Source organism: Salvia hispanica, chromosome 4 (assembly GCF_023119035.1).
Source record: "Salvia hispanica cultivar TCC Black 2014 chromosome 4, UniMelb_Shisp_WGS_1.0, whole genome shotgun sequence".
NCBI classification, from domain to species: Eukaryota; Viridiplantae; Streptophyta; class Magnoliopsida; order Lamiales; family Lamiaceae; genus Salvia; species Salvia hispanica.
The window spans coordinates 24230104-24257368 of NC_062968.1; the positions used below are offsets into that span (position 1 = coordinate 24230104).

At 34.1% G+C, this 27265-nt stretch overlaps 5 protein-coding genes and 1 non-coding gene across 6 annotated transcripts; 4 read left to right on the top strand and 2 right to left on the bottom strand.

Moving 5' to 3' along the window:
• Nucleotides 1-5126: 5126 nt before the first annotated feature.
• On the top strand, nt 5127-6251 carry LOC125220733 (protein ROH1-like). Its single transcript, XM_048122879.1, has one exon. The coding sequence runs from the start codon at nt 5127-5129 to the stop codon at nt 6249-6251; it is 1125 nt and encodes a 374-aa protein (XP_047978836.1).
• Nucleotides 6252-8367: 2116 nt separating this feature from the next.
• LOC125185540 lies at nt 8368-9410 on the top strand. The gene is made up of 2 exons (XM_048082089.1): nt 8368-8533; nt 8640-9410. Exons 1-2 carry the CDS (start codon nt 8392-8394, stop codon nt 9347-9349), a joined length of 852 nt encoding a protein of 283 aa, XP_047938046.1. The 5' UTR covers nt 8368-8391; the 3' UTR covers nt 9350-9410.
• A 692-nt stretch (nt 9411-10102) lies between these two features.
• On the bottom strand, nt 10103-12003 carry LOC125185541 (G-box-binding factor 4-like). Its single transcript, XM_048082090.1, has 4 exons — nt 11575-12003; nt 11417-11488; nt 10560-10589; nt 10103-10462 (listed from the first exon to the last, which is right to left on the bottom strand). The coding sequence occupies exons 1-4, from the start codon at nt 11932-11934 to the stop codon at nt 10382-10384; spliced, it is 543 nt and encodes a 180-aa protein (XP_047938047.1). The 5' UTR covers nt 11935-12003; the 3' UTR covers nt 10103-10381.
• Nucleotides 12004-12067: 64 nt separating this feature from the next.
• LOC125185542 (thioredoxin-like protein slr0233) lies at nt 12068-13805 on the top strand. The gene is made up of 4 exons (XM_048082091.1): nt 12068-12295; nt 12750-12838; nt 12988-13165; nt 13601-13805. The coding sequence occupies exons 1-4, from the start codon at nt 12125-12127 to the stop codon at nt 13664-13666; spliced, it is 504 nt and encodes a 167-aa protein (XP_047938048.1). The 5' UTR covers nt 12068-12124; the 3' UTR covers nt 13667-13805.
• Nucleotides 13693-15830, bottom strand: LOC125185539 (phospholipase A1-IIgamma-like). Its single transcript, XM_048082088.1, has 3 exons — nt 15696-15830; nt 14582-15198; nt 13693-14496 (listed from the first exon to the last, which is right to left on the bottom strand). Exons 2-3 carry the CDS (start codon nt 15161-15163, stop codon nt 13891-13893), a joined length of 1188 nt encoding a protein of 395 aa, XP_047938045.1. The 5' UTR covers nt 15164-15198; nt 15696-15830; the 3' UTR covers nt 13693-13890.
• Nucleotides 15831-21135: 5305 nt separating this feature from the next.
• TRNAH-GUG lies at nt 21136-21207 on the top strand. The gene has a single exon. It is a non-coding gene; the product is annotated as a tRNA-His (tRNA).
• The last annotated feature ends 6058 nt before the right edge of the window (nt 21208-27265 follow it).

Consider the following 27265-nt stretch of genomic DNA (forward strand, 5'->3'; position numbering starts at 1 on the left):
AGCCCATTGGGCTCACTCGCATGTAGTGATTGGGCCGACCGGCCCACAAGGCTTCCCATGTAACACACAATTCAATAGAATATGTAAAAGTTGAGATTTAAAGTTGACCCATTTTCAACATTACAAATATAGTAATTTCAGTTTTTTTTTTAATAATGTAAGTTTACAAATATTATGCACGCCTGCATAGTATATAAAAAATTCATTTAGTATATAAAAAATTCATTAATGATGTAAACTAGTACATGTATTAAAAGCCGTGAAGTAAGATTCTAGGGTTGTCATTTGGTACAATTTAAGTAAGTAGTACAGAAAATCAGGTATTCGAACCTAAAATTCTTATAAATTTATTTATTGAACAGCAACATATCTCTACTGACTATGAAAGCAAGAATATCTTATAATGTATCATCTTTGCTGTTTGAGTTTTGTCTCATTGATAGATCTAATATACGCTACGGACTTGTTCGGTTCGAAAGATTATATTATTCATGACTGAATACGTATTATATTTGGTTCATGCGATTAAATTTTACAACTCAATCGTAAATGAATAATCATATGATTATGAGCTATAGCCATATCCTTCCAACTAAAATAATTTCACCATTTAATCTTAAATATATAGATATCATATAATAATAAGCAATCGCAGTTGAACGACACCTAAAATTAGATAGCACAGGATTCAAATGGGCCACAAACAACACAACATTAACTCATGACTCATATTTTCTACCAAAATAAGGAGTCCTACTCACCAAAATATTCCCTGCACGTCTCTATGCATCCAAATGGGACATTAATGTAGCTCAATTATATGTTGAAATATTATTACGTATTATTTTAGATTTAGGAACGACAAGTGAAATATCTAATTAAAGTTATGTTATACTATTGCGAATACTAGTGGTCTCCTACACTTCAAATATATTTTGTGTAAAATAAATATTTATCCCACGACTCACAACTCCAAATTGAAAATCTTGCAACGCCTAGACATCATTATGCCATCATAACGTAAGAATTTAACACCACCACCATAATGTGAAAAATATACATCATACATAAATGGAACTGAATCCACAATTCTTGTCACTTAAATTAGGTCTCATTACAAATCCACTTGCATTGTGATTAAATTAAATAGCACAAAAATCATATGGGCCACAAACAACACAAATTAACTCATGACTCATATTTACTACCAAAATAATGAGGCCTACTTAACCAAAATATTCCCTACACTACACCTCTATGTTTCCAAATGGAACATTGCAGCTCAATTATATGTAGAAATATTATTATTATGTTAGGTTGATATGTTACAAATTTGAAAATTTCAAAGTCAAGATTCAAGAAAATGGGACATTGAAAAGGAAATTGGTGGCCTATCATTTTAATTTTATTCATTATCACATCATAGTGTTAAATGGTTGAGAACCCCACTTTTCTTGTCAACACTAAATATAACTTTTGAGCATTAGTTAAAAGGGTAGGATTTGTCTAGTCACACTTCAATAATACTCCATTTGGTACCAACACATAACTCCCTGTGGTATCCCACATATTGAATTGTGTCTAAAAAATAAAAAATTGATATTATGATTATTTGAAGATATAGATGGTGATATACACAACATGAAATTAGAGTGATAAGTGTTTATAAAATTGAAATGGTGACTAATATGGATGAATTACTAAACATGCATCTTATAATTATGTTCTGGAATAATTATTTTTCAATTCCATAATTATTTCAATAATAATAATAATAATTTGTTTACTATTTAACAGATTCAGTTCTACTTTTTTCATACTTGGAGATCTCATGTAATATTCTCCATTTAATGATTATATACAGTAAATAACACAGATTTTAATGGAAAGGAATGGTTGGTAACTTAGATTCTACACCTCTTATTCATAAAATCGCATCTAATCTTTTAAAAATTAATGAACGTAATCATGTTTAGGAAAATAGTGACATATTGAAATCAGCTTCATTGAGAAATTATGTGTGTTAGGGAGTAAAAATTTCATGCTCCTTCCACGCTATGATGACATAGTGATTTGGTGTGCCTCACCAATAACTCCTTGACAATTGGAAATAAAAAGGGTCCATATGCCACATCACTTGACATAAATATGGCAATCTTATATCTAAATTTAAAGGCATCCATTATGAGCATTTTAAGGAAAGTGTAATAAATTAAATTTAGAAATTGTACTATCATATGAATAATGAATTGACTTTAATTAATATGAGTACAATTTGTAATATACAAGACATCTCTCTCTTATAAAATAATAACATTTTATATGAATATTTCATTTCTTTTTAATTTTTAATTTTTAATTTTTATTTTCTTATGTTAAAAATTCTTGATTTTTTTAACATGCTAATAAATATAATGAAAATTACAATATATACTAGTATTATATGCTAACAAAATATAAGTTCAATCATAATTTTTATTTATGTGAACTTTTTCTTATATATATAAATACTAAAATAATTAAAATAAAAGATCTTATCCATAATAATATGACTTTTTTTTACATGAAAAGTAACACAATATGATTACTTTTATGTGCATATATTATTGTATCATGAAATTAATATGCATATATAAATTGTACTAGTATATTAACGTTAATTCATTATTCATATGACATTATTTTTATATTTAATTTATTATACTTTCCATAGAATGATTAAATGGATGTCTTTAAATTTAGATATAAGGTTGCCAAATTTATGTCAAGTGATGTGGCATGTAGACCCTTTTTATTTTTAATTGTCAAGAAGTTATTGGTAAGGCATACCAAATCACTATGCCATTATGGTGTGGAAGGACCATGGAATTTTTACTCGTGTTAGGTAATGACTTATTCTAATCCAATTTTTCCACATTTTCCACAAAATTGAAAGTGTGTTAGAATGAATAAGTCACCTTTGCCGAGGTCGACTCGAGCTTTATACTGTCTTATTGTGATCTTGTTTATCTATCTATCTATTACTAATATTCTTTTGCTGATTCATCGAGATATATTTTGCTTTAATTATTCTTGTTATATGTTGTTTTCTTTTGCAGTATAAGGTCGATTTGCATTTAATCATTTTATAATTAACTAAATACAATTTGTTCATAAATTTTGACAGCTGTTCTTGAATAGATTTTTGTTGATCTGTGATTGTGAACTCCATGTTCTCAATGAAGAAGCAGCCCACACGTGTAAAGATTAATTTAATATGAGTATTCTGTAACTTACAATATAAGTATATATTACTATGATCATATTTAAATGATTTTCTTGGGGGGTTTAGGATTTCTGTCATTTTGTGGGCCAATATCAAAGCCAGCTATTATGTATTCTTGTCACATATTGTGTGCGCAATATGTTGTACTCAGTCAAAATTATTTCTTAAATTAGGGATGTGTTGGTTTATCTAGAATATTTATTTCTTTTTCCATTTGTTTTCCTTGGAGAAGCAATTAATAATTATTAATAGTGTTTGCATACATCAATATATAAATATATTGACAGCTGTTCTTGAATTTCAATTGTCAGTTTCACATACAAAAACAGGCAAATACTTTTTGTTGTTTTTATTTATTAGATTACATATAAGAACTTTCGGAATATCTAGAGAGAAGACTTTTTCAATAATAATTTTATAATGTTGTGTATTTCGACTATTGATACAAATCTGTATAAGACTTTGACTGGTAAAATATTTGTTTTATTTTTTTATATTGTATACATTCTAGATAGAACAAAGTCAATCATCATACACATAATTCTTTTTTTAATACACACGACAAGATTGCACTGTGTAAATTAATTATCTCCCAAAAATAATAAATTATACTCCAATTTTTACATAGTAGTACATTATTTCTTATACAATATAATACTATGATTAATAAATTTCATATATAAAATCAAATAATCAGTCAGACTCTACTCAATGCGATCACACACATAAATGCTCACATTTCTATAAATAAATATAAAACAAAGTGAAAAACGTTGAATGTAATTGAAAAGTAACAATAATACAAAACGAATTACAAAGGTTGAATCCTATACTATATTTGTACATATTACTATTATATTTTTATGACATGTACATATCTGTTGACCACTTCTCTTCTTACATTACATTACTATTGACCACTTCTCCTCTTATATTCTCTTAACTTTAATTACACTGTAATTATATAAAATTTGATTTTTTATTAACACAAACTATTGCATCACAAAGATATCCACGCCATTTTGATTGTGCTCTTTTAAAATTAAATTCATTTAATAAAAAAAACGCTTGAGTTTTTTTATTAAATATATATAATTAACAATAATAACTCAAATACTTTTACACTATTATCCTATCCTACTAATTTTAGGTAGAGTTTGTGGTATTGGCTTTAAGATTGAACTTCAATTTTATTTATAAAAATTTAATATGAAAATAATAAGAACTAATTTTTAGTTAAGTAAAATCATGGTAAAGATTTTTCTCTACATTGCATTTTGGTAAATATTTTTCGAAAATTTCCGAAATAATTAACATTAATTCGTAGTATTGTGGAAAATATATATAAATATGTACTCGTACATAATTATTTTTCCAAACATACTTGTTTACCAATGAAAATTCTAATAATGAAATGCGTGTCCAATTCGTGTTCGCAGCGTGTAAGTTTATTTCGCAACAAATTTGCTTCTTTCCATTTTCGACCCTAAAAATTCCCCTTTTTACTACCAAATTTATTAACAGTTCCCATTAAACACACAAATCCATTTTCTTAATTACATATTTAAATACCTCTGTTATTACTCTGTTCTTTTCACTACAAAATCTGTCCAATTTCTCTCTATCGTCACTCCACATTCCTCCTTTCTCTCTCATCATCAACACCTTCACTCCATAAAGTTTGTGTCTTTGAATTTATTCTGTGATTGGGTGTTCTGAAAAGAAGATTTCTTGAAATAAAAAGCCAAAAAGATTCAATCTTTATCTCCGATTCTTGATCGGAATCCACTTTTCCCAAATCCAAGATTCGATTCTTGAATTTCCGGCTTCAATTTCCCAATTTTTTTCATGTGATCGGAAAATGCCGATTACCGAATCATCATCATCAGCAGCTCCGAGCTCAATTTTCTCGATCCTGAGCCGGCGGCGCGATCAGGTCCATTCAATTGAGCCGCCGCCGCACTCCGCCGCCGACACGGAGGCGGAGGCCTTCCAGCGCCACGTCGCCGACCGGTTCAACGGCCTCGCGGCGGCGGACTCCGGCAGCCTCCTGTCAATCCCATGGCTGCGCAGCCTCCTCGACGCATTCCTCCGCTGCCAGGAGGAATTCACGGCGATCATGGCCGGCAACGCCGCCGTCCTCCGCCGCACTCCGGTGGATCGCGCCGCCGCCGACTACTTCGACCGGAGCGTCAAAGCCCTCGACGTCTGCAACGCCGTCCGCGACGGAATCGAGCTGATCAGACAGTGGAAAAAGCAGCTTGAAATTGTCCTCGCCGCCTTGGATGGCCGCCGGAGGACCACCGGCGATGCCCAATTCCGCCGCGCCAAGAAAGCCCTCGTCGATCTCGCCCTGGGAATGCTCGACCGGAAGCAATCCGCCGCCACGTTCGCAACGAGAAACCGCTCATTCGGCCGCCACCACGACCAGAAAAGCCCGGGGGTAGTCCACTCCCGGTCCCTCTCGTGGAGCGTGTCCCGGTCGTGGTCCGCCGCGAAACAACTCCAAGCACTATGCAATAACCTAACCCCGCCCCGTCCCAACGAGATGAACGGGGTTAGTTTATCCGTGTTCACTATGAGCCACGTGCTCGTGTTCACAATGTGGGCCCTGGTGGCCGCGATCCCGTGCCAGGATCGCGGCCTGCAGGCCCATTTCCACGTTCCGAAGCAGTTCCCGTGGGCCGGGGCGATCCTCTCACTACGGGAAAGGATATTGGAGGAGTCGAAGAGGGCGAATGCATGTGGGTTGCTGAGGGAGATTCGAGAGATTGAGAGATGCTCGAGGCGATTGAACGAGCTCGTTGATTCTGCGGAGCTCCCGTTGTCGGAGGAGAGGGAGAGGGAGGTGAAGGAGAGGGTTGAGGAAGTGAGGAATGTGAGTGAGGGTTTGAAGAGTGAGCTTGATCCATTGGAATCACAAGTTAGACAAGTGTTCCATTGCATTGTTCGAAGTAGAACTCAAGGTCTTGTTTTTATTACATGATTGATGAGTGTTTTTGTGTAAAGAAATTAGTAGGAAGGAAGAGGATTGGATAATGCTTGTGCTGTGTCCATGATGTTCATTTATATTCTCTATGAATAATGAATTTTGTTTTTGAGTAAATTGTCTTGCTATGATTGTTTATGTATCAATTGCACGATTTTCTATCCATTTTCTGTTTGTAGTTGTGGAGTGCTTGCATAATGTGTTACTCGTGCACAATTATGTATAGACTATAGTCCTTCAACACAAAATGTAACTCACATGTTCATATAAATTGTAGTGGGATCAGTGGCGGAACCAGGAATTGTAAGAAGCCGGTGCTGAAATTTAACGAAAAATATGTCAGTCCGACACCGGTAGCCTAATTATTTTCGAGAGCGGATAGCCTTTTCTAATAGTGCCACAATATCAGTACTGCCAATTAATGAATTAGAAATAAATTACTTTCGTCAGCCAAAATCTAACATGTTTCGTCATTTTGGATTGTCCGTTATTTCTAGACACATGTACCTTTTTTTTACTTTTAATAAGCGGGTCTCATACTTCACTAATTCATAATATTCATTCTACTACTGATAATATTAATATATAAAAATGATCCACTGACTTTTTCATTCATTAATCTTTATTAATATAAAGTTAAATAACAATGTAAAACTCGTGGCGACTAAAAATATATCTTTAAATAGTGGATAAAGAGAGTAATTTTTTTTATTAATTGAAATTAGAGATTATGATATTATAAACAATTTAAAAATAAAATAATTAAATGAATTTTATATATAGAGAAAATAATACTACAATATTTTATCACATAAAATGCACTAATTTAATATAGTTTTATCAAAAGTTTTTAAGAATGAACTAAATTTTAAAAGTAAAAATTCTGCTAGTCTATCGTGATATGAGATTTACTCCAAAACTTTAAAAATAACTGACAAAAGTAGTAGAAAACTACTTTTCTCTCTCCTATGCGCACTCCTCCTCCCTCTCTCCCATTTTCTACCTCCCTATTCTCTCTCCTCTACGCCCCATTTCCGCCTCGCCTTTCTTTCTGCGCTGCGTCCCCTCTCTCCCCCTTCCGCTCCCACCTCTTCAACTCTCCTATGTATAAATGGGCTGCCGGCACCAGGCAAGCCCCCGCTGGAGCGGGGGTTTGGCCCTATGCTGGTTCCGCCGGTGAGTGGGATTATGTATTGCAGCTATGAAGTGTTTGCATAATGTGTCATTCGTCACACATGTTCTTATAAGTTTCTTGTGTAATTTGTATTTTAGTAGTACTATATAACGTTGTAGAGTTCTCACACATGTTCTTATAAGTTTCTTGTGTAATTTGTCTTTTAGTAGTACTATATAACGTTGTAGAGTTCTCTAACACAATGTATAACACACATATATGTATAATTTATAGTTGTTGGACTTGTGTAGTGTAATAATCAAGTTACTTTTTAGTGTGTCATACACGACATCTATTCATATAAGTTGTTGTTGTAGGACATTGGCACTACATATTATAATTATGAAAATTTTATTGTGTCTGCATTGTGGATGTTCGTACTATTATCAATACTTTTAGTGGTTTAAAATTTCAAATAATATCATTTAGATGCTCTTATTGTGAACAAGTTGCTTTATGACTTTCTTTTCCACAAAATTGTTTTTTTAAGTTATTTTTAAAATGTCATAGTAGTAAAATTACATTACATTTTCTCAATAAAATCATCTTTAATGAAGGAAGGAATTAGGAATATGAGGCCAATATCACTCTCAGCACAGATATTTAGGTGACTGGAAAAGGACAAAGCTTTAAAAGCTAAAAGCTGTTTTTTGTTGGCATAGTACTGTTCATGGGCCCCACTTGATCGTGTTACAAAAAAAAGATCATTTTATTGGGCCCAAATTAGTTCCTCAAAATCTTCATTTATTACAGGTTAATTATTTTCAAAGTTTTCTTCAAAGCGTCCCGCGAAGGACACGGCGGCAATTCTTTTCACACAGTTTTCTTCACAAACGAAACGAAGCAAAGCATATATTCTTTGCTCTCTTACGCCATTATTTTTCTTGATAAATTAACAGTGCTAATTTTCCTGACCTCTCCCAATTCATTTCATTCAAAAATTACCGAAAATTCATTGAGAAAATGGAGCTCGAGTTAGGACTCAAGTTAACGAACGTCGCCGACGAGTTCGCCTCCGACTTTCGGATCGCAAAGGACCGTGCCGGCCCCGTGTTCGTGTCTAGAGAAACGGACACCGCATTCTTCCTCACTGCTCATCTCAAAGGTTTCGTTTTTCGGCTTTTGCAAATGCACGTACTTTTTGTTGTTTTATACTTTGACCGCTCTTATACTGCTAGCTCGTCATTTTTTGACTTGAGAAATTCTTGCAGGCTATAAGAGAAGGAACATAAAGATCGACATAAACGAAGACGGGAGCTTGATCGGAATAGGAGGCGAAAAGCAGGTGCAAGAGACCGTCATGGTGGGGTGGAAATTGTACAAGAAAGAGACAGAGACAAAGGGATTCAAGAAAGTTTTCAGAATTCCACAAGGGGTGATTCTTGACAAGATCAAGGCCACATTCAACGACGACGAATCAACTCTGTCGATCACCATGCCGAAGAAAGCCAAAGGAATCCGCGGTGGCACTGCCATTGAAGAAGTCAAGGATAGGCCGGAGCTCGTCAGAGCGGGGTCTGGGAGCTTGCAGATTGCAGACGAGAAGAGCGCCATAGCAGAAAGTTCAAACAAGGGGAGAATCGGAGAAGATGGTGAAGAAGGTGACACGTGCAAGGAAGAAGAGGAAAAGCAGAGCAACATAGACGATGAGCAAGAAATAAAAGATGAACCGAATACTTACAAGCACGATGTTGATGAAAGATCGTATGAAGGCAGAGCAGAGCCTTGTGCCATTGAACCTTCTGAAGAAACTACAGAGGCAAAGCCTAGGGTGGGAGAGGATGATGAAGAGAGTCCTCGGGAGAAAAGGTTCAAATTGTGTCTGCCCATCGTTGCTGGTTCGACTCTACTTCTGACGTTTGTGGCGTTCGTCTTCCAAATGATACGAAGCAAGCACCAAACTAGCAGAAAGAGAGATTGAATCAGTTTCTGCAGATTGTCAATTTGTTTCAAGGATTTATTTCAATTCATTGCCATACAAATATTAACTTGGTCCAAGAATCGATGGATGTAGACTAACTGAGAAAACTTTGATCCTTCGATTTTGACTAAAACCTTGTTCTGTCATTTATAGACATACTACTTAACAATCTATGGTAACCTAAGGAAAAGCAAAAACTCACAAGAAAATGCAGCATGCCATAGGCTATTACGAAAATGAAAATAGACGAAACAACTTACTGTGTAAGACACGGAGTTTTGTTCAGCGATGATTCATGGTTGTTGTCTCGGTGAAATTGTAGAGGCCGAAGGCTTTCTTGTTCTTGAAAATGTAAAGGTTGCAGTAAAATGTGATCTGGAAAACTGAAAAAAAAAAAAAAAAAAGGACTTACCGAACCAGCAGTTGCCTTTTTGAACCTTAGGAGTTTCCCATTCGGAAACTCCATTGATCACTATGTGCTTTAGGGAGACTTTGAATGGTTGATAAAGAGAGCTTCGGGACATAGGTAGTTGCACATCATCTATGACCATTTTTCACACAGTAGAAAGTGGAGAGGAATTACACTAGCAAAGACGAGACCATGATTGGTCGGTCTTTTAGAGTTGCCTTTTTCTGCTTTCCTGCTTTTCTGTCCTCAGCCTATTATGAATTCTCCTAAATATGACTAATAATTGAATCAAAAAACTGTCCAATAAACAGTAAAGTCAAAAGAGATAATTCATCGAGACGAGCTACAAAAGTCGCAGAAGCCATATATATTCCTGTGAGAACAAGCTTGCAGCACAACTTTTTCCTTCTCAAAAGCATTGTATGCTTTATTTCTATATCATAAGTAAAGGTGCAGTAGGAAAATGAGTGTTATGAAACTAAGCGAATAGCATAAGTGAACGTTGTCGTTTCACTGCAGCAATCTACACATTTTCGGAAAACAAGATAACGAAGATACTACCCTTATAGAACAATAATGGCTTAAATTATTCGGAAAACAGATTGCAGCTGTATTGACAAAGATTACCACTGCATGGAACCGCTTCTCTGCAGGATGCACGGTGGTCTTCGCATCTCTGTTACGGGTATCACACTCTGCATAAGCTGCAGAAAGAATCATGTTATTCATACTACAGAAACATCTCAAAAGGAAATGAATGTACAAAGTTTTGAATATGGAATTACAGAAGAAGATGATTACCTGCTTAAGCCTCTTCTTCTTGTTCTCTGCCTGGAACATAATAAGAAGTTTGACGCCGTTAGTCACGAGATTGGAAACGGATAGAGAAAGCTAACAGTTGACCACGACAAATTAAGTGGCGGACGACATCACTCTAAAGTTCAAGAGTATGAAAAAAAAAGGAAGAATGATCTAATAGTTTGTTGTTCGAGGAACTGTTTGTCACAACCAGGCCCTCGAAAATGCAAGATCAACGATGCGTTTACTGGATCTCATGTATTGCATGTCCACAGAAGTACTGCCAAATCGATACTTCTAGTGAGATAGAGAATGGTTTTCGAATAACATGCCTAAAATGGAAAGATATTTGCAGACACAAGGAACAGCAGTCTCTACTTAAAGATCAGAGGGTGTCGAATAACATAAAATGGATGAATTTCATGAACAATATTGCTTCACTCTCCATTACGCCACAAGCCCACACATCGAGAAAACAATCAGCAAAGACGAGAAACGACACCAAACAAGCATCCATACTCAGAAAATAATAACACACATTTAGACTCAAAGATCACATAGCAAAGATATTTGCAGACACAAGGAACACCAGACTCTACTCAATGATCAGTGGATCTCGAATAACATAAAACGAGTGAACTGTACGAACAAGATAACTGCACTCTCCATTACAACACAACCCCACGCATTGAGAAAACAATCAATGAAGGCGAGCAACGACACCAAAGATCACACAAGCACAGCATCAAATAGCAATACAATTTGAGCTCAAACTTGAAATCATCTTTGTTTCAGCTGATTTACACTCAATAATCAGCAAACTCAAGTTCAGTTCCACAAAATTGATCCAACCAAATTACCTTTTCTTTCAAGAGGAAATCGTTTTCTTCCTCGAGCTTCGCCGCCATCGACTCCAATTCCGCTTCATAGGCCTAAAAACCATCAGATTCCGGCCACAATCAACCAAAAATTTGGGCAAAAAAAATCACAAATTAAACGCAATTGAGGAAAATCGAACCTGCTTCCGCTCCCTCGACCTCGCGGCACTCTCTCTGTTCTTGATCATCCTCCTCTGCCGCAGCTCCACCGCCTTCCCCGGCGCCGCCGACAAGCTGAAGCTCCTCTTAACCCCCACCCTCGCCTCCCCGGCGCAATTCATAAAATCAGAAATCCCCCCAATCGATCCTCCTTCTTCCTTGAGCTTCACCGCCGCCGCAGCGCCGCTGGAAGCCGCCTCCTCGGCCTTGAGCAGAAAATCTTCCAAGGTCATCATCTCCTTCTTCGGCTGCCGCTGATGAGTTCCTGACACGATCTCCTTCCACACGTCATCGGCCGACCTCTTACCGGCCCTGGGCGGCTCCGAATTATCCGGAGCCATGGCGCAATCAGAAGACGAATTGTTGATTTCTGCTGAAACTTTTATGCTTGCGAAGTTGCAATCGTTTTTGAAAACGACAAAAAGAAACACTTTGAACTATTGATTAATTACCATAAAAAATAACGATTTATTTGAATACTTACAAAAATTTATCCTCTCCAAACTCGTCACCCCTTCTCTCTCCCAAAATATGGCGTTATCTTTATCGGCAGCAATCACCACAACCACAGTCCGGCCATGTCCCTCTTCTTCATCAAAATTGAAACTTTCACACTTTTCTTCTCTTCAGCTCCCGTCGGAGCTCCGGAATTTCCGGAGCCAGCACGTTAAATCTCGCCTGCGACGTCGTACATTTGCTCTGGTAACTATACATCGTGAAATTAGGAAGATTGTGATGAATTTCTGGGGAATGTGTGAAAAAATGTCGATATGGTAGTGATGGAGCACTAATTTTGCTGCTAATTTCTGTTGTATGTGTGAAAATTGTGAATTTTGAGAAATTTGAAGGCTTGCTCTTGTTCTTGCTGCTAATTTCTGTTTTTATGCTTTTAATTGGAAAATGAGCAGTAGAATTTGATGTAACAGAGCTGCTTAGGTTTAGTCGAAACTGATTTGATTTTGTTGGTGTTTATACTTTCAATTGAAATACTCAAAAGTACACTATTGAAATAGATGAAGGTCTGTATGCATAGATAAACTGCCTCTTTTCTTGGAATTGTGTGAGTTGTGTTGTATCTATCTCAGATTTTGATGTTGAAGAAAAGAAAAGCTTGGGTGTTTTCTTTGGTTAACACCGTATGACCGGTGTTCTTCAGGTTGCATCGAAGAACCAGACGTTTTCGACATTTGATGAGTTGTTGGAAAAGTCTGATAAACCTGTGCTGGTGGACTTCTATGCTACTTGGTAATGCAATTTCTTCTTCTTCTTTTCTTTGCTTTTGTTGGTAATCCTTGTGACTTTTTGCATAACAGTTGCAGTTTTTGAGGTCATAGTTGCAAGAAATTTCAGCACTATGTATGTGGAAACTGATTGTGTTTTTGCCTTTTTACTAGGTGTGGTCCTTGCCAGTTCATGGTTCCTGTGCTGGAACAAGTCAGTGCTTCGTTGATAGATAAGATCCAAGTTGTGAAAATCGACACAGAGAAATATCCCGCCATTGCTGACAAGTATCAGATACAGGCGTTGCCTACGTTCATCTTGTTCAAGGATGGGAAACCATTTGATCGCTTTGTAAGTAATCATTTTGTTTCATAACTCTTCTTTCAGTGATTGCACGCAAACTAGTTTGGATATTATCGTTTAGGATGCGTTTTTGAGAGGTGACATGATGGTTTCTTGTTTCGGATGTACAAAAACGACATAATATACACAACAGTCAAAGTTTAATCTAGTTAAGCAGGCTAAAGGTTTTGATAGTTGATTCATGAGGTGCACAATCCGAAGATCAAATGGCTCATCTTGATCGTTTTACATTCTGTTCATTCTCGTGCATTAACTGTCATATGTCATGTATGTAAAGATCGAGGACATGAAGCTTCTTAGATGAAAATAAGTCTGCATTATTGTCTCTTTGATTGTTGATATAAGGTTCAAATTTGTTGCTACTACTTTAATAACTGTTTTATCATTTCTACTGAACTTTTTTTTTGATAATTCGATGTTCAGGAGGGTGCAATGGGCGCAGACCAGCTCATCGAACGTGTCGAGGCTTCCCTACAAATTAAACAGTAGCACTTAGAGGTGAGAGCTCATGAACATTCCAAGAAGATTAGCTTCTTAAAAGAAAGAAAACATACATTTGTTTATACTGATTATCATATTCTTGATCCTTTTCACTTAGATAAAGGTTCTATCTCTCTGATTTTTATTCTGTTTCATTGTTTTATTACTAATAGTATTTTGGATTTAACCCTCCAAACGTAATAAAGTCTTATTTGTTTGTATAATAACCAAACTCAGAAATCATCTTTCTCATGATCCCTCAATTCCCAAGCACCATCTTCCAACTGCACCATCCCTTTGTGTTTGTCACTCCACCATGCAACAGGAACACAGTAGTTGTCTTTCAAGCAATCCAGATGCTTATTAACCAAAGCAATGTCTCTCTTGACCTCGAGCTTGAACGGCCCTTTACTCCCGTGTGTCCCGGCAACTCCATGCAGGTAGCATTCCAAGGCGTGGATAGTCTTCACATTTCCAGGGCTCTTCAGGTAGTTCGACTTGCTAGTGTCGATTTTCAGCTCCTCCCCGACCTCTGAGTACCCTATCATGGGGTAGGTCGGGACGACATCTGTTGCGTTCCTCATGCGCAGGACGTAGAGATTCTGCAAGGTCGAGAAAAATTTCCTGAACTTGTCTTCTCCTACGAGAGGGCTGGCAAAGGCGAACATAGTAACAGGGCACGCCTTGTTGGGCATCCCCTTAGGCTTGTTGTATCCATTCGCCACAATGTCGACTGCGCTCAAGGTACCAACCGCGGCACCTAAACTGTGTCCGGTTATCGTTAAGCTGATCTCCTCGTTCTTGTATTGCTCTACGAGTCTCCTCACCTCAGTCAGAACCTAAAATCACAGACAAATTCGTGTTTTGTAAGGCGAGTTTAAAAGTTCATGTACAAAACCAGAAACATTCATCGTTCGTGTATACCTGGTTTCGAGCACTGGCTTTATTGAAAGGTGATCTTGGATCATCAGAGGTGTAGAGTGAATGCCAACCAAGATGCACCTTAACATCACTCTTCGCTCCGAAAATATCTGGTGCAGAAACCAGCTCGAACTCGAAGTCATTACTCCATTCGAGAGTCATGACAGTGCCTCTCCACGCGATCACGATGTCCCTCCGGCCTAACGCGGCCTTCCCTTCATCCGTTGCCACGGCTGCAAACCCGATCCAGTTGGACTCCTTGCTCCACGCCTCTCTGGACCACGACTTTAGGATGAAGGCGTCGGGCAGCTTGGTGGACGAGGTCGCGTAGAAATACTTGGTGACGCGGTACTTGAACGGATTCCCCTTGTCCAGCCCGACCCTGGTGAAGACGGTGTCCTTTGCATATCGGCTGCTCCCTGCGTACTTTGAGGCCTGCTCGGAGTTGAACGTGTCGTACGTTGCCTGAGCCATCTCGCCGTAGTGGATGATGTAGCGACGGAGATCGAGGTCTAGAGGGTCTAGCAGACCCTCCCATTTCTTTTGGCCGCTTAGAACCTTCCATCTCTCTGCAATGCTTGGCATGGCTGCTTTCTCCTCTGTGCTGGCTGTGATTTTACCTAATCAATCTCTTCAACTTGTTATGCTTCAGAAAGTGGGAAACACTAAACACTACAGAAAAGATGGCTTTTACTAACGGAACAGTAAACAGTGTTACCGACAGATTACCAACCACCATCGGCCGTTAGGAATGCCCAACGCCGATTTTAGACACTAAAATTTGTGTCGTACACATTGGGATGATGCCGTCAGTATTTATCAACATATATATTGTCAAAAATACGTCGACGAATTCCGTCGGTAAATCCCGCCTTTTTGTAGTGAAAGGTGAAAAGTAACATAAACTCTACAACATATCATAAACAACAAAGGAAATAATGAAGAGTGGCCTAGATGGCTAGATACATAGTTTTATGAAATTGTTTCTTGTTTGATAGTAGTACTTATTTAAAAGCATACCTATATACAAATGTAGATATATATGAGCATAAAATCATAAGAAAAAATACACAGTTAAAGAAGACAAAATCTAGTAGCTTAAGACAACATGAAATACCTCATAATATTGAGTTGGTTTTTCATAGATTATCTGCAGATTGGGGAGGTTTAAATAGTGGTATGTATGCATATGTGATGTGCTGTGCTGTTCTGATGTAAAAGGAAAACCTATATGTTTGATTTATGCTGACATTTGAATTTATTTTCTTTTTCTATGCGTTGTTAACTTGCTATCATCATACATAAACACAAACAATGAAAGAGAGCTAAAGTTTAAGGTTATGTGTATGGATGTAGTAGGTTCAAGTATCCATTTCTGTTTTGAGATTCTTGGATTCAAAGGGCAATCAATCATGTCTAAACCTATAAGCAAACATTATTCTTTGTGATTTGTTTAGGGATATTAGCCGTTTATATTACGAAGTTTGATCAAATTCTGAGTAGTCTCGTATGGTTTGAAACACATTACTATATCATTAAGTTTCAATTTTTTACAAGTATTCCATTTGTATCCAAACGAGTGGAATACGTCGTTCTAAGCCTCAATAAACGACATCATTTTGTAAACATGAGACAATTGTGAAGAAATGGAACTTTTTGAGCAAACTTCGTTTCGAAGTTGTTCCATCATGTACAAAACAATGTTTGTTTCACTAATGAAACAACGTCATTTTGAGCATCACCAACAGACATCGTTTTGTACATGTGGACAGTTGCGAAAATTGAAACTTTGAATCTAAATGAGATGACGGCGTTTTGAGTATCACCAAAAGACATCGCATTATACACGTGGGACTGCTGCGAAAAGTTGAAACTTTGTAATTTAATAATCTTTCATCAAACTCATGACTTAAAGTGTCATGGTTGTTTATGATGACGCTTATCTTCAAACGGCAGGAAACATTGTTATGTGTGATTTGTTTATGATGACGCTCACTATGTAAGACATGAAATATTGTTTAGGATTAATATATTGCTATAACTATTGTGATATACTTTCAAGAAACCTATTCTTTATATTCATGTCCTTGTTTCATTTTAGTATATAATCAATATATTTTTCATTATATTTTGAAACGCAAATGCAATGCATGGAGTTTATAATTGCAAAACTATATTTCTTAAACAATTCTTAATCCACGTAATAAAGCAACCACAAATAATTCAATACTTATATTTAAAATCAATGGATTATTATCATTTAAATTACAGTTTTGCTTTTGGCTTCATGTCAATTACATAGTACAGTAGTATAACTTTTTAAACTGAACTAAGTATAACTTTTTAAACTGAACTATAAAATCATAACTAATTTTTTTATTTATGCAATCGTTACATGAAAAATGAAACTGGTGTAAAAATTAAATATGATGTGCCAATAAAAGCATCGTCTTTATAGTTACACTGAATATAGAATGATATCGTCTTGCTCAAAACAATATCGTTTTGTTGTTACTTTATAGTAGTATTTGATTTTGCCATATTAGTTTCAATTTTGGTCACTGTAGAAAATTGCAAATATTGGAAGGTTATAATTTCATATTCATATTTTAAAAGCTACGGAATTAATCAGAAAACAACGTAAAATTGTGATTTAAACGACAACTATCCTTCAAATCGACAAAAGTGTTTTGCACGACTCATTAAACTATCACACTCTCCCCCATAATATACATCAATCTTAATTCTTCGAACACGACTCAATTAAGAGTAAAAGTATGGAATTCATCCATTATTGTCATTTCAAATCAATTAATTTTAGTAATATGCAATTCGTATTCGTGTCATAACCATGCAACAAACATAACTATATAGTGGCTATGTAAGTAAGCTAATTTAGTGTAGATAGCTATATTCAAGAAATACTATAAACGTAATTAATTAATTTGTCCTTTTTAATTAGTGGTTATTGCTAAAATTGTTGTCTGGTTGGTGTTGGAAACTACTGATAGCTATGAATCTGAATTATTTTGGTAGAAGACGTTGCTTTGAAGCAAATAAAATAAGACATTTTTTATTGATTGAGGAATTCGCGTGCAAGTCTCTCATTTTTAAAAGTAAAACGATAACCCCCTTAAAATATAAAAATATTCAAGTTATATATACTTAATTATGGTTGGGATTTATGGGGTACTAAAGGTAATTATTGAAAATAAAATACAATGAGCCATTAAAGAATATCAATTTATAAAGTGTTCTATTCTACCTCAAAAGTTATAAACTTTCGTCTAAATTTAAAGTTTTAAAGCAAGATTTAAAGTTTGCTTGTAAATAATTGTTTTATTGGCATGTTCTGAATTTGTAGTCGATCAATATTTTGATGCTTATATGATTTAATGACTTATTTACGTATTGCTATTAAGTGTCAATCAAAACAATATTGTGTTACTAAATTGAATATTTTCTTTTCTTTAATTAGTGTTTATATTAAAAATAATGGAATGGAACAGAGAAAGGAAAAATGAGATGGAAGAAAGTACAATGAATTTTAGTATAATACGATGTCGGTGACTTGTTTCGCTGCCTACAATATGCCGGTAGCATCTTTCTTATCCAATAATGTGATAATTGGACAATCAATTTACTAGTTGTGTTATACTTTTTATAAATATATGTTCCTTTTGTTCTCAATTCTCAATAATTCCATGAAGGCCATTTAATTTGGGTCCAGTACTTGCTCTAATCAGGAAATTATGGTCTATATATAGCATAGTAAACTTCAATCTTGGCCCAATATTTGCTTCTTGCTTTCTTTGGGGTTTTTAACAAACATTTGATTAAGGTGTAATATTAGGAGGTTTGTAAATATTTCTACTTAAAAGGTGTTAGTGAAATTCAAATATTTTTCTATGCATATTCTTCCATGATATTTTAGAAAATGACTAATCTAGTGCCAAAGCATAAAAAATACTCCCTTCGTTCCATAGTAAGAGCACTCCCAATGGTGCCGGCTAAAAGTCGGCGTTTTTTCGCCGTCTATCGCCGAGTTATCGCCGACCAATAGGAGAGGTCGGCGATTTTTCCTCCCGTTTTATCGCCGAATTATCGCCGACCACTGTGGGCGATAATTCGGTGATAAATATATTTTTTGTTTTTTTTTTTTAATTTCCCCCCTATAAATACACACCTTCTCTTCATTCTCTCCCATCCTCATCCCTTTTCTCTCTTGAATTTTTTTACTTTGAATTTTTTTTTCCATTCTTGTACTATTTTTTTTTATTAATTTTCGTCGTTGTAATGTTTACCCGTGTTTAATGCAACGAACTTTATTACTATTATTTGTTTTGTCTTATAAATTAAATTAGCTAGCTTTATTATATACAAAAATAAAACAATTAAATTAGTGATGATGTAAAAATGAAATGTTGAGTTAGGGAGAAATAAGGGAGAAACCATTGGAGCAGTTAATTAAAAGTTGGCTAAAAACTGGGGATAAATTATGGTATTGATGTGGCAGGAGTTAGGGAGAAATAAGAGAGGTTTTAGGGAAACTGTTGGGAATGCTCTAATAGGGGCGTTTTTCCATTTCCGTGTGTTCCATAGTTATAGAGTCATTTCCCTTTTTAGTAAAAGTAAACACATTTTTCTACATCTACTTTATTTTCTCTTACTTTTTTCTATCTTCATCTCTCCACCTTTTTCATTTTTCACTTTATTCTCTCTTTACTTAATTCACCTAACACAATTTTTCTTAATCTTCGTGCTGAAAAGTTTTGCCTCCATTACTATGGAACGAAAGGGAGTAAAAAATTATGCATGGTTGTTCGTTTGCTTGCGTCATAATTGTTGTACCCAATTATGTTGGGCCCAACAACTATAACCATGACAGAATAATAATTGTACCCAATTATGTTGGGCCCAACAACTATAATCATTTTAAACTAATAGAACTGAAAACAGAATAATAATTTTAAATTTAGATGGACAATAAAGGGCTGTGTGTTTCCATTTCATGGCGAGACCAATAAATGAGTTATGTTTGTGCTAATTATTGTTTTTACCCAAATTTCGTAGTAGAAAAAGGCTCGAATCTAAGAAATTCGCTGTCCTTTCTTTTTATGCACATTAGTGTAATGCCTATGCGATGCACGAATAATAACAAAAGGTCGATATTGATATTGAGGCATGGATTTTAATTGAGATTAGGGGTGTCAAAATGGGTAGTGGGTTATGGGTAATTCTCATCTCGTCCCGCTATCCGCCTTGGGTATCCGTTATCCAACGATAACGGGAAACGAGATGGGATCAGGTAGAGTGTTTTAGAGTTTTGCGGGTAGCGGGTATACCCACTACTCGCACGGGTATACTCGTTAGTCCCGATAATACCTGTTAGTATTAGTATTAGTCATATTTCATCTTTTAATACTTCCTCCGTTCCATATTAATAAAGGTGTTTCAAATAGTTAAAATTGAGAAAAAAAAGGTAAATAGTTAAATTATAATAGCCATAAATGCACTCATTTTGAAAAATTAAAAATAAATAATTAGAACAGAGAAAAAAATAAAGTAAGAGAGATAATAATGTAGAGAAGATTATATATATTATTATTTTTCCAAAATGAGTGAAGAAAAAAATGAAATGTCTCTATTAAGGTGGAACGGTGAGAGTACTTTATATAATCTAAGATTTCTTTTATAATATATTTATATTCCAATGAACATACAATTGAAAACTCACCGGAACTAGCTATAGAGTGTCCCCTCACTTTTATTCTCAATCTATTTAACGTTTACCATCGATATTAATAAAATAATATAGGGAACATTGACGGTTATTATGATTTTCAATTTTTTTACTAGGATTTCGGGTCGGGTACGGGTACCCGCAATGTCGGGTACGGGATACCCGACACGGGTATCGGGTAATCCCAGTATGTCGCGGGGCGGGTATTGGGACAACAAGTTTGGCTAAAATCGGGTACGGGTACCCGACTTGTCGGATGCGGATACCCGCGGGTAACCCGTTTCGCCACCCCTAATTGATACCAATAAGTATCAAAATGCGAACATTCGTACCTATTAAAACCATGGAATATAGGCATATTCACCATCCACACTAGAACAAATAAAGTTTTCCGAAAAAACCTACCAAGACAGAATTTGCAACTTGCTAGTCTCTTCTTGCCTAACGGGCAAAGAATTACCTACGCGGAAAGGATGATTCATTCGGATTGACATGAGAGTACCGTTTTTTTTCTTAGCACCGATGTACGGTAAATTTTGAAAGATAATATGTTTATGACAATTAAATGAAGGTTAGTATCGACGCTCCATCTTTCTCTATTAATTGACCACCATTAATCCAAACCCAAAAATCATTAAAAAAATAAAAGTAAGTTTTATTTAGAATAAGTCCAAAACTCTTCTTTTGTAATATAGATTTAACAAGGTTGTTGAGACCATTTAATTAATTATTTGCATAAGCACATTTTGCCCATTTTGTATATGAAATCCATACTTATAAATAAAAACATAAAGTTCTCTACACATAACACCCAGTGGCTGTAGTTTAGTGGTAAGAATTCCACGTTGTGGCCGTGGAGACCTGGGCTCGAATCCCAGCAGCCACATATTTTATATTTTCATTTTTTATTTCAAAATTAAACTTTTCTTCGTAGTATTTTTGCGCTATAAATTGCAGTGCTAATTAATTTTGTTTTAATTTACTTACCTTCACCTACTCGTTTGGTTCGTACATTCTGTCCAATCAATGCACTCACAAACCATAAAAAAAATACTCTCTCCTAGCTATAATAATAGAGTCATTTTGTCATTTCAGTACGTTCCAAAATAATAGAGTCATTTCCCTTTTTAGTAAAAATCAACATATTTTTCCACACCTACTTTATACTCTCTTACTCCCTCCGTCCCAGATAATTTGACCCAGTATTCCATTTCGAGCCGTCCTACATAATTTATCTCATTTCCCTTTTACCATTTTGCCGTAGGTGATCCTCTCCGAGAACGGAGGGAGTGCTACCAGTCCTATATCAATAATTGAACCTCTTAACTTTTTTTTGTACTTATTTAACTATTTTTGTTCCTTTTCACGATAAATAATTTTTGCACCATAATCTAATTATTCTTTTACAAAAGTCTAATCATTTTTACATCTCTTGAATAATAAATAGTCAGTCATGTGTCGGTGGCACAAATTAAAGCAATTAAAGTTAAAGGGGAACATAAAATAACAAGAAATTAAATAAATGCCAGCCATAAGCATTTTATAAAAAATAAAATTAAAAAGAGGAGTACATTATTGTTGAGACAAAGTGTCGGCAGAGGTGGAGGAATACAAGAATTTAATTTCAATTTCAATTTCAACAAATTATGAAAAAATAGTCCTGATGAAGTCGTTTTTAATAATTTATGAAGATTGACCAAAATTGTTTATTTTTTAAAACAACCATCTAATTAATTTTGATATTTATATTTCCACCAGCAAGATCTAGATCTATGCCATTTAACAAAAAAATCGAATCCGATCTTTATTTCTTCAACATATATTAAATTAAATTTATAATGGCTGAGACACCACTGCCCCACATATACTATATTAATTATTAGAAAAATATTGAGTGAATTATTCAAGTTGATATTTTGTGACTGAAAAAATATCAAATACTACTATAAATTCTCAAAAGCATATTTAAGTCCTTTTGCCAAGTTATAACATAGGGCGTGTGCAACACAATACTTAAGGGTGGAGATAAATATACTTATATATGCATTTTAATGTTAAGTATGCTGATACATACTTCTGAACGAGCAAATTTTCATTTGAAATGTATGCTCAAGCCTCAACGCATGTCAGTGTTACCTAATGAAATTTTTTTTTTTTTTTTTTCTATTTCTAGTACGTAGTATGTAATTTTTATTTTTAGAGTGTAAATTATGCAATTTATAGTAGTAATTTTTTTTAAATTAAGGTAGGGTAAAATAATCAAAAACAAAAACACGACCAATCACGATTAGATTTAAAATTAAAATTCCATGAAATGAATTTAATAATTTGAAATGGAAAATATCTTCAACAATTTGGCTGACAGCTAATGAAAGCAGGACACCAACTTCACCAATTCTGGCTCCCGCATAGCTGTAATCGACGACCATACTGAAGGCACGCGGCTTGATCTAGACCGTCAATCTAGTGGGCCGTTTTCTGTCGGCGGAGGTGACGCAATTTGAACAATGGAGTATTGAATATTCGTTTTAGGAAGATATTTATTTCCCTTATTTTTTTTTACAAATCTTGTTATTTTTTGAATTTATGTAATTACTACTCTCTCCGTCCCGCTTTAGCAGTCCCATTGACTTTTCTGCCATCTTTTTGTAAAAATAATAAAAAATAGTTAAAGTGGAGAAATGGTAAAGTAAGAGACATAATAATGTAGATAAGACTCTTCTCTATATTATTCTCTCTCTTAATTTACCATTTCACCTCTTTAACTATTTTTTATCATTTTTACAAAAAGAAGGCAGAAAAGTCAATGGGACTGTTAAAACGGGACGGAGGGAGTATTTTGGTTTCCACCGACGAAAATAGGGTGTATTTATTATGGAATATCGATTGTCTTCTTTTTTCTCCAAGTTAGCACCCAAAACATTTATATTCTCTCTTTTTATTTTATGTTATTTTATTTTGAATAAAACATGCATCTCGAATGAGAGACCACGAAGAGATCTTTTAAAAATGTATTCCTTAGAGCATCCCCATTCCATCCGTGCTCTTAGCTAAGAGCACAGAAGTAGGTCCGGACCCATTTTTACTCTTTGTTTTTGGCTAATAGCATAATACCCACATCCGTGCTCTTAGCTAAGGACAATTTCAAGGGCCCCACCATTCTATTATTCAATTTAAATACTTCAATTATTAAAAACATTTCTACATTATAAAAATACATTAAAAAATAAAAATTACATAATTAAAATTCTAAAAAATAAAAATTACATAATTAAAATACTAAAAAATATACACAATTAAAATCCTAGAAAATAAAAAAATACATAATTAAAATCCTACAAATTAAAAATTCGGGTGCTCTTATGTTTCGTAAGTACTATTGATTAACTAGACGTTTTCATTGGTACAAGAATTAAGAAAGTAATATTTTGATTGTTATATGAAAATTAAAAAAAAAATAGATATAATAAAGTAAGAGAAAATAAGATAACTCAATTTTTGCCAAATAACGAGATTACTAATTATTTAGTTATTTACTTTGGGTCTTCCCCGAGAAAGTAATACCAAGCAATTAATTTTGAATGAAGGGAGTGTGTGATACATAAAAAATGAATCTAAAATAAAGTTTTCATATTTAATGATTTATATTCCTTTCATACAAAACTTGGTTTTATTTTTCTTCATTTTTATAAGTCCCATGTAAATGATGCGTTATTCTTGTTTGGCCGTCTCAAACTGAGGCACACATTTTCTTTTAATGGAAAAAACTAGCTCTTATCATCATTATCAAATTTAATTTTATTTTTCTCTATTATACTTTATTATGTGTTCTATTTTACTCCCTTAGTCCACAAATAGGAGTCTCATTTTACCATTTTAGTCTGTCCGCGAATAGAAGTCTCAGTTCATTTTTATCATAAATGGAAGTAATAGACTTCTACCTTCCACTAACTCATTCTACTCACATTTTATTTAAAACTAATATATACAAGTGGGACTCCTATTCCGTTAAATTTTTTTCATCCACTTTTCTTAACATTTTTTAAAATTCGTATTGCTAAGAAATGAGACTCTTAATGGCGGACGGATGGAGTATCATGTATTCTATCCATTTAACTTATTGATGTGACTTTCTTAATTATTGTGTCAAAATAAAATGCTAACTTAAAAGTTGCGGAATGAGTTTTATTCTACTTTTGATTAATCAATTTTTGCTGATTATAGATTTTAATTTTTACATTGTGAGAGAATATTTTCCATGATACTATCTAATGAAAAATTAATCAATCGTGATTGATACTAATAATTTAGTGAGATAATCAGTGGTGGCCTACATTTGGTATTAGGGTGAAGTGATTATGAATAATTAATGTGTTGCACGTGTTGGGTTCGTGGTTACTTGAACATAATCACTATGTAATTAAGTAATGATTGGAGGCTGCTACTAAAAGGTCACTAGTTAATTAAGTACTACATCCGTCCCAGGTATGTAAATTCGGGTACCCGCGGGTACCCAAACCCGCAAATTCAGGTACCCGAATCTGAAATCTCAAAAATATTATACTAATATCTGACCCGTATGTGAATTTGGGTACCCTAATACCCGGTGCGGATACCTGAGTATTTCAAATTTATTCTTTTATATAAATTATATTGTGATAAGAATATAAAATATTAAAAAATAGTACAATAATATACTATTTATTGACTATTATTAAAAGTCTAAACTTCAATTCTAATGCTTTAGCTTTCTCTAGATTATGATTCTATGACTACATATATATGTGTATACATACAATGTTAGACATTAGACAAACAGACACTACTTAATTTTAAAATAAAGAATTTTTTTGCATAAATCTACTTATGATTAAATAAATTTACTCTAGATTTATCCTATGGGTCATAGCCCCTATACTAAATAAAAATATTTATCACAAATACATAATTAATCGAGTTAATCGGGTATTAGTCGGGTACCCTAATACGGGTTTCAGGTGTCCTAAACTAGAAAAATCTTAACATTAACTACCCGAACCCATAATTTATGGTTCCGGGAACCCAAAACCCGTCGGGTATTGGGTCGGGATCCCGAAACCCGCGGAACAAATTTGCAGGCCTAGTCCCGGAGTCACATTTGATGTGCGCACGAATGTTAAGAAATAATATAAAAAAAAATAAGTTGAATAAGTTAGTGGACTATGAGTCTTAGTTTTTATTTTTTAAAAAGAGATGTCAACACAAAGATATAAATATATCAACTAAATTTGTGTTGATATGCATAATGACTGTTGATATTTAATAGATTATGTGTTGATAAGTTATCAAGTTAGCAATTTTAAAAAAAGTAGTAATAAATCACAACTCTCTCTTTAGATCATCTCCAATAATTTACTAAATTCAAACTCATTTGAGTGTGAACGTCTCATCAAATATGATTTTATTCTAACTATTTCTCCTAAACTCAAACTTAAAATTATGCCTTTTTTACTCATAAAATTTGAAAAAAAATGATTTTGTTTATTGCAAACCTAAAATAGATAATTTTTTTATAAAAAATAAAAAATAAAATTATTTTTAAAATACTATTAGAACTAATTATCTATCCTATTTTATGTTCTAGCGTGACAATGGAGATGATGTTATATGTATATAATTAATTAAATAGTATAGGAGTCTTGAAAGATAAAGAAATTGGAGATTCAGTTATAATTTATAAGACGTGTGTGTGACATATGTTTATGGGCCAATAGTAATTACTCACTATTTACGGTTGAGATGGGCCCATGCACGACTCTTACACATAAAAAAATAAGAAAAAGAGCAAAACATGGGCCATGTGACTTCATTTCTGTACACATGCTTGGTCACACACACACAATATATACATATAATATTCTTTTTGTTTAGTAAATAACTAAATATATACTACAACTCATTATTTTCTTTTTATAAAACTATTAAAATAAAATCAGCTAAATTTGATGATTTAGAATTTTTTTCACTAGTCAGAACTTAGATTGATGAGCCAGCCATGACTCACTAATATCTCCTTTGATTTTACTTTGCTTTAAGATTAATATTAATAAAGTAGTAGCCCGAATTTTGTTAAAATACTTGTGTTTTTATTTAAAACAAATATAATTTCTCCTAACAAAATAACACTCCCCGAATTTTGTTAAAATACTTGTGTTTTTATTTGAAACAAATATCCAGATAATTTCTCCACCATTTGTTTATGATAATTGTAAATCATATAAAGATCGACAATTTAGTTTGGGATGGTAGTAAATAGGAAAGTGCACCCATAGTATTATAGTACACTTTAAAAAGAGAAAGATGAATGATGAGTCAACAAAGCATTTATATTCCATAATATTCAACAATTAATAAAGACATATGCCAACTTAATAAAGAATTCCTTTCACAAAAATGAATCAAACATGCCAATTGAACAAGAAGCAAGCAAGAATAATTGAACCCCAAATTGTAGAGATATGGACATAGCTAGCTAGGGTTAAGCTATACAATGAAAAGAATATAACTAGGTCCAAAGTCTTTATTCACATGGCATTGTGCAATATGTATTGAGTAGGAATTGAAAAATACTAAGTATAATATTATTTCAAATTATAGTACTATGAGATATCATGGATTTTTATAAGAAATAGTCATTTATTTCTTCTACTAGTTGCTTGACAGTTACATGGGCTCATTTGGATACATATATAAATTTCAATTAAAGCACAATCAGAATCACTACACTAAATTTATATTGCCTACGTATAAAATTGGACCTAAGATTTATCATCAAAGAGAATTACTATGGTATGTTAACTTTTTTACTTAAATTATGTAAGTAATTTACATTATGCTAAATTATAAATAAATTGATAAATATAACCAATTGAACCATGGTCACTTTTTTGAAAGGATTATGTAGG